This window comes from Rhagoletis pomonella, unplaced genomic scaffold (genome assembly GCF_013731165.1).
Source record: "Rhagoletis pomonella isolate Grant_MI unplaced genomic scaffold, Rhpom_1.0 Rhpom_scaffold_00006, whole genome shotgun sequence".
Classification (NCBI taxonomy): Eukaryota; Metazoa; Arthropoda; class Insecta; order Diptera; family Tephritidae; genus Rhagoletis; species Rhagoletis pomonella.
The window spans coordinates 6,607,607-6,622,231 of record NW_023458560.1 but is presented as its reverse complement, the minus strand read 5'-3'; the positions used below and the strand labels follow the sequence as shown (position 1 = coordinate 6,622,231).

Genomic DNA, 14,625 nt, shown 5'->3' with positions numbered 1-14,625 from the left:
TTCCGATCGAAAAATATTGATTTTCAAGAATTCTCGAACGCCCCATAGACGGACGCCCTAGTAAGCGGATATCTCCTATAAGCGGACACGTTCTTGGGAACGAACAATTTTTGATTTATACGCTATGATAAACGGACGAGGACACACAAACATATATATTTTTGGAAAAAAATCTCTGATAAGCGAACACGGTTCTATAATAAGCGGTAAATTTTGACTTTTCCAGTTTGATGTTGGGTCTTGCGCATGCATATGTACACATACATACTTGCATACATAATATCTCCATATTCAAATATGTTTTCTTCTCCAAAAAATGTTTGCCTTTTCGTTGCCCTCTTCTTTCTGTTTGAGCGTAGCGGATAGAAAAGAAAACGCCATAAATTTTGACTTATTTTCCAGTCATTCCGTTTTTTGTATGTATATATTTTGAAGAACAAATCGAGGGCTTATATTCAATACCCTCTGTCTGCACTTTTCACAAAATATGAGGTTCTGATATAAAAATCCACCTAAGACTTAACTGGCATCGGTGATATTAATGCGTACCTTGTATAACGCTTAATAGAAGAATTTACACTATTAAATTGCAAATCAGAATCAACATCAGTGATGACAGGTAAATCTCAGATGGGTTCTAACATCACAAAGTAGTTTTTGTGAAAATTGTAGATAGAGGATATTGAATATAAGCCCTCGAAATATAATTTTTTTAGAAACCTCAGATGTCCATTTTTTTAATTTGAATTTTAATATTCTTTTTTACTAAAGTCCCATAAGCGGACATATCCCAAAGGCGGACAAAAAGTAGGTGACCATCGATTTCCGCTTATGGCAGCTTTCACTGTAAATACAGTTCTGCGCATTAAATAGTTTGTTGAATTTGGTAACTTTTTTTTGCGATTTTGGTAAAAAAAAATCTTGTTGCAGCACTGTTAATAATACTTCATTAAATATTTATCTTCATAGTTGTAGAGGTACGGACCATTCCGCAGGGCTTGGGTTCAAAATAAAAATATAAAAATATGTATGTAGTTTTTCTAATAGCGGTCGCTAAGGCAGGCAATGCCAAATCTCCGAGTGTATTTCTGCCATGGAAGACCTTTTCATAAAAACACAATCTCCGCTCGGAGTCGCTGTAGGTCCCACCCCTTTGTGTAAAAACATCGCGGTGCAGGCCACAAATCTACTAACATATTGTGTAAGTGCCAATCTATGATTATTAACTTCATATTAAATAAATAAATAATTAATAAATTAATTCGGTTTTATCTCCTTTCCCGCCCAACCGACACGAGGGGTGCATGACGTACGGAATTTCTGTTTTTTCTTTCTGCTAAAAAGGGTGTCGAAAAAATCGTTCCATACAAATTAACCCGCCCTATGTATCCATATTTAAGCTTTTGAAATATTCTCTGAATCTTACCGAAATCTGCAGGGTTATAGTAATTGGGAAATGCAAAGCCCGCTGTTTCGAAGGTGGGTATCATTTCTCTTTCAGCACCGGAATAAAGCACCTGACCACGTGACATAACTATCACATCATCGAATAGTTTTATTAGCCTCGAACTTGGCTGATGTACAACGCATACGATTATACGATTTTCAAGTGCCAGCCGCCTCAAATAGTTGATAACTTGTAAACTGGCGACACTATCCAAACCACTAGTGGGTTCATCGAAAAACATAACCGGTGGATTTGTGACCAGTTCTATAGCGATAGATAGACGTTTGCGCTCACCACCGGATAAGTTACGCACTAATCTGTGACGGCACTTATCCATATTGAGTATCATGAGTATGTCATCGATCTACATGGAAATAAAGTAAAATGTGAAGCCATTGTGATTAGTTTCGGAAAGCTTACGATTTTTTGTTTCTCCGAAGTGACGATTTTTGTTGGTAATTTAAGATCTGCCGAGTCGTTCATTGTCTCTTGCACCGTTAAGAGATCGAGCAGCGCAAAATCCTGGGGAATGTAACATGACGATTTGCGGAAAGCCAAAAGGTTTCGCTCCTTGTCGTTGAATGTAAATTTACCCGAGACACCGCTGGCTCTGAAAAGATTTCAAGTATCCATGTATTTGCAATGCGCAATATTATTAATAACACAGGCCAGCGAAATTTAAGTGTTGTTTCCCCCTCCAATAATTATGTAATTGTTTTTTGAATATATAGGTATGTTAAATCAAAATGCATCTTTGATATTTTTCTAGCACGTCGAGATTTTTTAGGATTATTACCAATTTGCATGAAAAGGCAAAACTTAATTAATTTAGAATTGAATTTTTACTTAAAAGCAATATCATTAGTTTAATATACCCACAAATAGACAAAGTAAATCAGAAAAGCTTTTGTAATATCGAGGTTAACGCTAGTAATGCGCCTTAACGGTAAGAAAATAACTTGTATCAATTTTCTTAGCTTTAACTTCGAAATTACATAAGTTTTTCTGATTTAATTTTGGTCTATTAGCAAGTTGCTTAAAATCCTAAAATATACATGTCACTAATAAAAAAATTTCGACATGCTAGAAAAAAACCAAAAGATGTATTTTAATTTACCATACCTAGATATTCAAAAAAAGTAACATAATTATTGGAGGGGAGCAATAAAAACTTAAATTTCGCAGGCCTGTGTAATGATTTACGATTAAATATCGTACTTGAAACCGGAAAGCACATTGAGTATCGATGTTTTACCCGCACCGGATGGCCCGAAAACGGCAGTAAGTCGTCCGGATTTAAATTCTCCACAGACGTCATGGAGTATATTAACCAGCTTTTTGTCTATATGTATATACATAAATAAAGTTATCATATCATAGAAGCGATGAGAAATTTGAAACAGGAGGAGCAAAAAACTTTTTAAATTTAGATAAGAAAGAAAATGCTTACAGGGCCGTTCTAAAGTAGCCCATAAACTTCGTATTTTTTTTTTGTTTTTTCGTATTTTGAAATATCGCCATAATGGTTTCTCATATAAGAAATATTTTGTCAAAAGTAATAATTGTTATATTTGAAGAACCCATAAACTGACCAAACAAAGTATATATGTATGTATGTACATTAGGGTGGTAAAAAAAAAAGTAAAGTCGGAATCTTGATGCTCTCACCATCTAGGATTGTTCTATACCGAAAAAAGGTTCAAACCCTGGTTAAAGCAACATCGCAAAAAACATAGATAAAAAATGATTTTTCTTAACAGCGGTCGTCCCTCGGCAGGCAATGGCAAACCTCCGAGTGTTTTACTGCCATGGAAAACAGCTTCTCATCCAATCACCGTTCGGAGTCGGCGTAAAGCTTCCTCCGCTTTTTGTGACATTAAGGCGCACGCCACTAGTCGGAGGAGAAGCTCAGCCAAACACTAACATATGTGTAAAGGCTGATTTTCACTATGTCAAATTCAGTGGCATTTGTCGTCAAGTAAGTGAAAACACATTGTCAAATGGGATTAAAAGGCGGTTTATTGATGGATTTGGATCCGGATAGGTCTTTAGTCGTACACATGCGCTGCTAAATCGGCTATATATTTGTTTTTGGCCTATAATATCATCAGTCAAGGTATGGATAAAAGATATAAAGTTGTGTCAAAATATGTCGCCAAATTTTGGCGTCAAAATATGACACAGTGAAAACCAGTCTTAAGCGCCAATCTATTATTATTATTATCATTAAGAGGTCGCTCAAAGCGCTCAAAGTTTTCCTGTATTTTATAAGAGGAAAAAACACTTTTCGTAGAAATGGTATAGAATTCTTGAAAACGACAATTTTTCGATCGAAAAAACTCTGGTTCTCTTCGGGAGACTTCCAATAATAATACTGAACTGTTTATTTAACCATTTTTAATATAAGCGATTTTTACGTATCGGTCTCCATTGCATTATCAGAGGTTTCTGGCGGACCTATAAAATATAGTTACTATGAAAAAATGGTTAAATAAATAATTGGGCATTATTTTTGTTAGTCTCCTGAAGAGAAACAGGGAGAAAAAATATTGATTTGATTTGGAAAACTTTGAGCTACTTCTACATATTTTTGATTTCAAAATAAAATAATAGGGGTAACGTTTTTTCGATAAAGATCAATCCTAGGGGTGAGGGCATTAAAGTTCCGACTTTAGTTTTCACATCCATTTTCGGATCACCCTAATGTGCATGCATACCAAATTTGGGGCAATTAGTTTTACTTTTTATGTTTTCACACTTTTTTTAATTAAAGGCATCAAAAACAAAACAAGGTCGGTTTTGAGAATCCCCTGATGATTAATTTTGAAATCTATCTAAGTATATTTATTGCTTCAAGCACATTGAACACGACGGACCACATCTTTCACTAATTCAACACATACTCTTATGAAGATAATTATTTTGGCGGCGAGAGACCTACACCGCGATTGTGGTTGTGGCTAGATTAGATAAACATATTTCTATTTTCCCGTTTTTTTTTCATGTCAAACTTATTCAAATTCATGATGTTTCTGCTGCGTTCAAAACATTCATGGCGCCATCGACAAAGCGTTTAGATAATGAAGTTAAATAAATGAAAGCTGTGGCCCATGGTCCATCGTTTTCAATGGGTTCCGTATTTACTTAGGATTAGGATAGTGATTTTTTAGTCATACATAAATAATATTCATGAGAATATATAGACCCCTTTCAGCGATATTATTGTATGTGCTAGAAAGCAAATTTTACAGGAGAGCGTTTTTTTATACATACTTAATTTTTTGGAATAATATTGAATTATATTTTCTACAAGAAAAAATGCAATGTAACATACCATAAAATATGCAGTAAATTTTTGGTGTAACTATAAGAATTTCAGCTACAATATTCTACCAAGTGACGCGTTGTGTGGTGTAGAACAAATTTGTATGAAAAAGTCAGTTTCGTAAGAATGGCACATACCTACGATAACTTCGCCCAGAGAGGTCGATATGTAGAAACGGACATGCGTATACTATTTTTTACGAATAATATAAAATGAAAAAATTAAAAAATAAACATGTTTCATTACCTAAAACTTGAACGTTAAATCGAAACTGGTATATTTATACATAAATACACATACGTATATACATAAATATTTTTATATACATGTATAATCTTATGAATGTACTTACTTTGTTTGGCAATATAGGAAACATTCCTGAATTGCAATTTGAATTTTTGTTGTTCTTGTAGATTTCCATTCATCGAAGTGTTGCTAGCGATTACTGCTGGACTAGCGTTGTCTGACACATTGGCAGTATCCTTGTCGGGCATAATTGACTATCGCAGTGATTTTGTGTTCAAAATCTTATAATTTTTTAGTCTTTTAATCTTTCTTAATGTATTTTAGCCGCTATGAAAGTACACAGATCACAGTTCTGCTGGAGTGCAAAATTGCTAATGAATGATCTTAACTCGAAATTCGTTGGTACCCTGGTTGAAAAGTAATTTAACTTGCTGTTATGGTAATAAACGAAGAGATTTTATTTGCTTTTGAACTTATGTAGGCACATTAAACTCAAGCGATTTCGACTATGTATGTACCGGCATATGTTTGTAAATATATTCAAACGTATGTATGTATGCAGCTTAGAATACAATTTTGCTATTTCATACCATATTGTACCATATAACTTGCATCAATTACACACAATTTAAAATAAAATGTAGTTATGTACACATACTTATATGTACATATGTATGTATCTATGTACATCATTACAAAACAAAAATCTCTCCTATTTATTTGATTGATTGAACTTTGTCGCACGATTATCTCAAACGGTAGCCTTCGATTTTGGCTTTATTTATAATGCAACCGTTAATTCATTAAATTCTTCATTGAACTTTTTACAAATGTATGTTATTACTTGAAAAGCCCAAGCGTGACTATTGTGCACTGACAGATCCAGTACTTTTGCTCACGAATGCAAGCGATATGTATATAAATATGTTTGTACATACATACATACTTATATAGTAGATGAGAGAGTTGATTGTAGAAACGTCTCAAATCCGGAGTTTAAAAGCTTTGAAGAAACTGGTATTTTTCATGGATCGTTGCATCGAAGTGGCCAAAAGAGAGAGGCCGGTTTTTCATAAATCTGATTTGGGTCAAATGCGCATGCGGAAAGACTTACTGTTGCACAGTGGTTTTGTAAAAATAAATTACACAAGTGATTTTTAAGCAAAAAACCAAACCGACTTCAATTCTCATGTCCAAATTTAAGCTTATCGTTAATTTCTTCATGATCTAATGATCGGATCTAAACCAAATTTGTATGGGACCACCTCTGAGATAACACCTTTCCTTTAACAAAAGAATTATAGAAATACATAAAAAAAATAAAAATAAAGATTCCGACGAATTGATAACCTTATTTTAATACTGCATATAACTAAATTCCGCTTTTAAAGCAGGTGGAAACCCTTTTCAAAACATTTTCAAATTACTACCTTTTTAAACTCCTTTAGTCTGGACCCCTGTGGGGGAATATTTTGTAAATTACCTATGTAATTTCCCTGTTTAAAATTTAATTTAATTTTTTAAATAGGGACAACACTCTCACAGTTAAGTTAAGAAGCAAAGCTTTAAATAACCATTTTGGCTGATACCTAGGCAACTCTTTTCAAAAAGTAAATCCTCATTGCACATCTGCAACCAAGCCTTTTAATTTAACATCTTATATTTATAAATAATCTCAACTTGATTTTTCAAAAGGTTAAAAGGTGGCCATTCTTTCCGGAAAAGTAAAAGCCCACTGCACATCTACATATCAAGCCCTTTAATTTGATACCTCATTTTTGAAGATCAAACGAATGGTTCAGATCTGATGACCTGGACAAAAAGTCCTTTCGCGTATTATATATATAGATATAGTTAAATTCGACTTTTTAAACAGGTGGCAGCACTTTTGAAAAGTAGTTTCGCGCTAGAATATTCTTCAATATTCTTCGTCTAACATTGCGATACATATTTTAATCAGCTGATGAATTAAGTTGAATTATATTAATTAAACATGTGGCAACTCCGCTAAATTCAGAAATAAAGATTTTTCAACCCCCCTTCGATTGATACCCATATTTTAATATTTCATTTAACTTATTTATTAATTTGAATTTAATTTTTAAACAGGTGGCAACCCTCTTCCAACACCTCAAACATATTTTTTGTGTTCAAACTAAAGTCTTCTTAATATTGTTTCGTTTCACATTATTATTTTGACATTTCATTTAACTTCTTGATAAGTTAATTAAATTCGACATTGCAAGAAGGTGGCAACCCTCTTCAAAATATTTTCAAGCGGCCACCTTCTGAAGCCTCTTTCGTTATGAGCCCATATGTTAAAACATTTTTCTCTTAATTAATTTTCTTAATTCAAATTGAATTTAATATTTAAACAGATAGCAACCTTCCTAAAGTTAAGTTAAGAAACAAATATTTTTAAAACACTTTCCACTGATACCCATTATGTAATAATTGATTTTTTTTAGATAATTTGAATGCAACTCTTTTCAAAAAAATAAAACTTTGCATTACTCCAGTCCAAGAGTTATAATTTGACACCTTATTGTGGAAAATCAAACGATCGGTGCTGTTATGACATTGCTTATTATATAGTTTATATAACTACAAATGAATGATGTAAATTTTTTTAGGTACAATCTGTCTCATTTAGGTACATTTATTTTATGATATTAGGTACAATCTGAAATTTCCATTTTTCATCCCTGGTGCTGACTGACTCGTATGTTGCTAAGTCACATCTGTTCAGGGTAGCAATATTTATCGATTTGTTATGGATATTTTTATAGATTTTGTTATCGATATTTTTATCGATTTTGTTATGGATATTCTTTTCGAGTTTCTAATAGATTTTGCTACTAATATTATTATCGTTTTCGCTATCGAAATTTTTATAGATTTTGTTATCGATATTTATATCGGTTTTGTTATGGATATTCTTTTCGAGTTTCTAATAGATTTTGCTACTAATATTATTATCGTTTTCGCTATCGAAAATTTTTATCGATTTTGTTATCGATATTTTTATCGGTTTTGTTATTGATATTTTATTGGATGTTACTATCGATTTTGTTATCGATAGAGTATAAAGATAAAAATTAATATAATGAAAAACAGAATAACATAAATGTAATTAGAACGAACAGAGGTAGAGGTAGGGATCTAGATAGAAAAAATACAAAAAATATAACCTTAAGTGAAATCAGATGTATGTATGTATGTATGGACATACGTATGTATGTATGTACATATGTATGTATGTATATTGGTTATGACACAAAATAGATATGTATGTAACGTAAGTTTCACTTCTCCAGTGTGGCCCAGGCGCACTTACTTTTTTTATTATTTAAAGACTCTCTAAGACTCTCCGGCATCGAATTAAGAATATATAGAATTTTGAATATTCACAATGGTTTCAATGCTAAATATTTTTCGTAAATTTTCTATTTAAGGATGGCTCATAAGTATTATAACAACGGTGTGCAAACGCGGCTCTTTGAGCCAAATGCGGCTCTTTTTACTTTCTCTTTGCTTAGAACATTTTGGCTCTTTATACTTTTTAAAATACATATTTATTTGCTGGAAATTCTTTCCCATTGTATTGTTTTTCTATTTTATTCTTTTTATATACACATACGCAAATTGAGATCGAAACCTTACCCGCAATGGCAGAATGAAAATTGGCTTTCTTACTTAATGTTCTTTACAGATATGATGGAACATTGGCAAAACTTGAATTTGTCTCTACAATCTTACTTCTTACTAATATTATAAATGTGAAAGTTTGTATGTTTGGATGTTTGGGAAATCATCACGTGGAAACGACTGAACGGATTTGCATGAAACTTGGTAAGTAGATAGCTTATGGGCCAGATTGGTTAATAGGCTATTTTTTTTAAGAGTTGCCACCTGTTAAAAAGTTTAATATATTTAATATGCGGTAACAACTGAAAGGATTTCCATGAAAATTTGCACACAGATAGCCTATGACCTAGATTGGAAAATAGGCTACTTTTCTTAAGAGTTGCCACTTGTTAAACAAGTTTTATTAAATTAATACGCGGAAACGACTGAATGGATTTGCATGAAATTTTGCAAGCAGATAGCTTATGACCTACAGTGGAAAATAGGTTAATTTTTTGGAAGAGTTGCCACCTGTTAAAAAAGTTTAATTAAATTAATACGCGGAAACGATTAAACGGATTTGCATGAAATTTTGCACACAGATAGCTTAAGACCTAGGTTAGAAAGTAGGCTACTTTTTAAGAGTTGCCACCTGTTAGAAATGTTTAATTTCATTAATACGGGGAAATGAGTGAACTGATTTGCATGGAAGTTTTCACACAGATAGCTTATGAGCTAGGTTGAAAAATATGCTACTTTTTTTTTAAGAGTTACCACCTGCTAAAAAAGTTTAATTATATTAATACGCGGAAAAGTCTGAACGGATTTGCATGAAATTTTGCAAGCAGATAGCTTATGAACTACAGTGGAAAATAAGCTAATTTTTTGGAAGAGTTGTCACCTGTTAAAAAAGCTTTAATTAAATTAATACGCGGAAACGACTGAACAGATTTGCATGACATTTCGCACAGAGATGGCTTATGACCTATGTCCTATGACCCAGGCTACTATTTTAAGAGTTATCACGTATTAGGAAAGTTTAATTAAATTAATACGCGTAAATGACTGAACTGATTTGCATGAAAATTTGCACACAGATAGCTTATGACCTAGACTGGAAAAAAGGCTACTTTTTTAAGAATTGCCACCTGTTTGAAAATGAAATTTTGCTCAAAGATGGTTTATGACCTGGATTGAAAAATAAGCTACTTCCTTAACCGGTTTCCCGATCAGAACGAAATTTAGTACACTTACTTCGGATTTCGGAAGGATGGTCTTAGACTGAAAGTGAGTCCGATAACTCAAGGCCCCTCCCATACAAATTGGAATTTTCATATTACATACATATCTCTGGAAGTATTTGTGGGAGAAAACTGAAACTTGGTATAGTGATATGTATGTGAAATCAATGATGACATTAATCGATTGATGTTAGTTAATTCGATTGAATTCAATCTGATTACAGTTAATCATGATTAATTTAATTCTGACTAAGCAGTTAATCGTAATCGCCATTAAAAAATTAATTTTTAATCATTAACTCTTAATTTGATCAAGTAGGTTTGGTGATTAATTATGTTATGCTGGAATTTCCCTGTGCACACAAAGCAAGTTAATCCGGTATGGCTAAGTCGGGCTTCCTCATCAATCTAAGCAATTTGGCGTGCATTTTCATTAAGATATATACCAACAAACGTTTTACAAACTAGGTTTGTAAAAGTTCCCAGTTTATGTATCACTAATAACAATAATTATAATTTTTTTATATTATGTGCTTTTTATAAGCGCAAAACACAAAATAATTACTATAACTGGTGTTGGTTTCAAACTCGGGCAAACTAATCAAATTAATCTTATTTTCATTTGGATTAATGATTAATGTTTTAAATTAATTAAACGTAATCGCAGCCAGCGATTAACAATTAAAAAAATGTTATCATTAATCGTACAGTTGATTACGACTAATTAATTTTAACTGTCAAACGCGATTAACATTTTAATCGGTAATTTTTAATCGTTAATCAGATTAACAGTTTGCCAACACTGTGTGAAATCATGTTCATATTCACTGAGAAAAATGGACGTTTTTGGAAAAGAGGCGTAGCACCTACCTGACTGAAAGTTTCATATTGCATATCTCTTCAAATGTTTGGGGTATAGCACTCAAGCTTGGTATGGAAATACATATGTATGTATGTATGTGAGACTAATACCATACTCATGGAGAAAAATGAGAGTTATTGGAAAAGGTGGTGTGGCAAGTCCCATGCAAATTTATTTTTCTATGCTGCATATCTCTGGAGGTGTTTATTGCAGAGGACTGGAACTTGGCACCGAGATGTGCATACAAAAGTAATTCCATACTCATGGAGAAAAATTTGCGTTATTCGAAAAGGGGACATGGTTCCTCCCGTACAAATTTACTGTTTTGTACTGCTTATCTCTAGAGGTGTTCATGGTAGAGTACTGGGACTTGGTACTGGGGTGTGTAAAATTAATTCTAAATTCATGGAAGAAGATTAGGGTTATAAGAAAAAGGGGCGTGGCACTTCCAGTACAAATTTACTTTTTCTTGCCACATATCCCTGGAAGTGTTTGTGGAAGAATACTGGAACTTGGTATGGAGTTGTGTATGCAAAATGTATCAATTGCTCATGGAAAAAAATGGGAGTTATTAAAAAAGGAGGCATGTCGCCTCCCGTACATACTAAAAACTTCTTAATACATATCTCTGGAAGGATAGAAAATCCCTCGAAGTATTTTAAATTTGTTATGGAGATTTATTTTATAAGTGCCGCACTGACAGAATAAATTTCATTAAATGAAAAAGGGAGAGCCGGGTTCGGCCTTATAATCTAAAGCTCTCTTGAGGCATTTGCTACAGTAATGAGAAGTGGTATTTTATCAAGGCCAGGTTACTAAATTTGAGTTGGAAATATTAGAACCCGCCGTGGCACCTCCAAGAAGGTTACACGTTCACGCGTCGTATACCTGGAACCATTTTAAGGTAAACTTAGAGGGATTGATATCTTTCGTATGCCTAGCGCGCAGACGGGATTTTATAATTTCATAGTTTTAAACGGCCTAAATACTTTAACTCGCTTAAAAAATAACGAGCTATAACGAAATGGGCACAGAAATAAATCTAACTTCATTAAATTATTTTTCATATTTGTATAAAAGCGCGGGGTGAAACCCGCGGGTATAAGCTAGTGAGAGAATAAAAATGTTTTTGATGTTTCGCAAATTATTTTAAGTTTTGAAGCTAAACTAAGTCTTTTTATTTCATGGTCTAAAAAAAAGTTTTCTTCATTTTCCATGGCTAGAAAATAATATTGCCCATGATTTAGAAGAAGATTTTGAAAGAAGATTTGCCGATTTGAAATTATTTAAATGTACGTTTGCATACTTCATAAACCTTTTTTTATGTAACATAAATGAGGATGAATTTATAATATCCAAAATACTCCTTTTTAAGAAAAGCGAAGAAGTGTTGGAGTTTTTGGAATTAAAAGAAAAGGTACTAGAAATGCAACATAAAGCTTTGCTATTGCTTGAATTCCGGCAACAAGTACCAGATTTAAAATATCCGCTGTTGAAAACAATTGCGTGCCGTACATTTTTAATTCTTGGTACAACGTACTCTATAATGAAATTCGCAAAGTAAAAATACTGTTCACAATTAGATGCATTCGTGTACCTGATATTATTGAAAGTTATAAAAACTATCGTCGGCCGGTGTGGTGTAGGTCGGCCGCTATGGTGTAGTGGTAAGCAGTGCGGGCTTCCACTCCGTAATGCCTGGGTTCAAGCCCTGGTCAAAGCAACATCGCAAAAAATATAGAAAAAAGGTTTTTTCTTAACAGCGGTCGTCCGTCGGCAGGCAATGGCAAACCTCCGAGTGTATTTCTGCCATGAAAAACAGGTTCTCATAAAAATACAATCGCCGTTCGGAGTCGGCGTAAAACTGTAGGTCCCTCCGCTTTGTGTGGCAACATCAAGGCGCATGCCACAAATCGGAGGAGAAGCTCGGCCAAACACTAACATTTGTGTAAGCGCCAATCTATTATTATTATTATAAAAACTATGAGCTTTTTGTGTTCGCGTACGCAAAAGACTTGCAAAGTAGGGGAAATTGAGAGAGCAAAATCACATTTCGTTTTGAGGGAAAGCTGCTAGTTTCTGCTGGAAAAATGTTTGCCTATAGCAATTTGCTAACAAGAAAACAGCTGGTTGGAATTTACGCAAATACCTAAATTGAATTTGATGGTTTGGGAGTTAAAATAGTAAAATGCGACTAATTAAACTTGTAAGGAGGAAGTAGTTATTCGCTTAGTCAGTGAACAGTGTCAGGATAAGGCTTCGGGATTTGTTTTCTTACGTTGTCAATTTTATACTTTTGTATGTAAATAAAATTTCTATCAGCTGTTCGTCTAACTTGCAAGTTTCTGCAAATTTTCTGTTCGCGTATTATTTTGGATTTTGAAAATTTGGCCAAAATGGATCTTTTGAATTTTCTATCTAATATCTATCTTACGTACATTGGAATAATAATAAAATTAATGTTTTTCATTATTCTTTTTGTTGTTTTTTTATGGCTCTTTGTAGTATTTAGAATTTACATGTGGCTCTTTTCGGCCTCAGCCTTGCCCACCCCTGTATTATAACATAAACAATCAGGCATGTTCTGAAATTCGAAAATTTGAAATCGACTCGATTTGCCAAATATTTTTTAATTATATCTGATGAAAAGAGTGAATATTCTAATTGAAAACTATAAAGGAAGCAACAGCGATATGAAGTAAATCATTTTAATGCGAGACTTAAAAATTTTTGGATTAAAACTCATCGAAAAAATTATCGAAATCGAGTCGATTTCAAATTTTCGAATTTCAGAACATGCCTGAATGTTTATTAAACATATAAATTCACGTTTCTAACTGTGTTGGAAATTTAGTAGATTTCTAGAAACTGTTATAAAAACTTCAATATTTTAAATCAGAGTTTATATGTAAGTATGCAGTTCTATAATAATAATAATAATAGATTGGCGCTTACACATATGTTAGTGTTTGGCCGAGCTTCTCCTCCGATTTGTGGCGTGCGCCTTGATGTTGTCACACAGAGCGGAGGGACCTACAGTTTTACGCCGACTCCGAACGGCGATTGTATTTTTACGAGAAGGTTCTTTTCATGGCAGAAATACACTCGGAGGTTTGCCATTGCCTGCCGAGGGACGACCGCTGTTAAGAAAAAACCTTTTTCTATACTTTTTGCGATGTTGCTTTGACCAGGGCTTGAACCCAGGCGTTGCGGAGTGGAAGCGCGCACAGCTTACCACTACACCACAGCGGCCGAGCAGTTCTATAGCCCATTAAATTTTAGTATAATTAACCGCGCTGATTTTTTATAACTCTTTTTACTCACGCTCTTGAAGGTCTTCTTCTGTTTAAATATTTTCGTTTAAGATGCAAGGTTACACTTGACTGCACTAAAATTTTATGGGCTACAAAACTGAGTACTCGAAATATTTATAAAAAAACTCGGATTAAAAAGTTTGAAATTTGAAGAGTGAAGAGTTGCAAAGTTCTAACAAGTTTGCAGCACAGTTTGGAATTTGAATTTAAATGGTTTTTGCAATATACAACATATTTAAAAAAACTTAACGAAAAATATTTAAATTAAAAAACATTGGAAATTAAAAAAAATCAGTGAATAACTACACATTTTGGGTGCTCAGTGATATATCTACGTATGTACAGTATCGGTCATAGCAATTGCACGCCCATTTCAAAGTGAGATTGTTTACCACTTTTGTTTATTTTATTTTTTTATTAATCTGATTAAAAGATCGTAAATTTTGATGAAGAATCGTTAAATTTTCCTTTGTTTTGTATAAAGTTGGAAAGCACGGTTTATATGATTTTGTTTTAAGCATGATCATTTTATTTATAAAATAATAACAAACAAATTTTAACTC

General features: G+C 33.2%; 1 protein-coding gene across 1 annotated transcript in view; it reads right to left on the bottom strand.

Annotated features, from left to right (window-relative positions):
• Positions 1–5,587, bottom strand: part of LOC118740346 (ATP-binding cassette sub-family G member 1) — a 48,278-nt gene extending 42,691 nt beyond the window's left edge. Inside the window, 4 exon segments of the mRNA XM_036471840.1 lie at positions 1,427–1,811; positions 1,868–2,057; positions 2,666–2,789; positions 5,125–5,587. Of these exon segments, the coding sequence (XP_036327733.1) occupies positions 1,427–1,811; positions 1,868–2,057; positions 2,666–2,789; positions 5,125–5,266 (841 nt within the window). The 5' untranslated portion in view covers positions 5,267–5,587.
• Between the last annotated feature and the right edge of the window lie 9,038 nt (positions 5,588–14,625).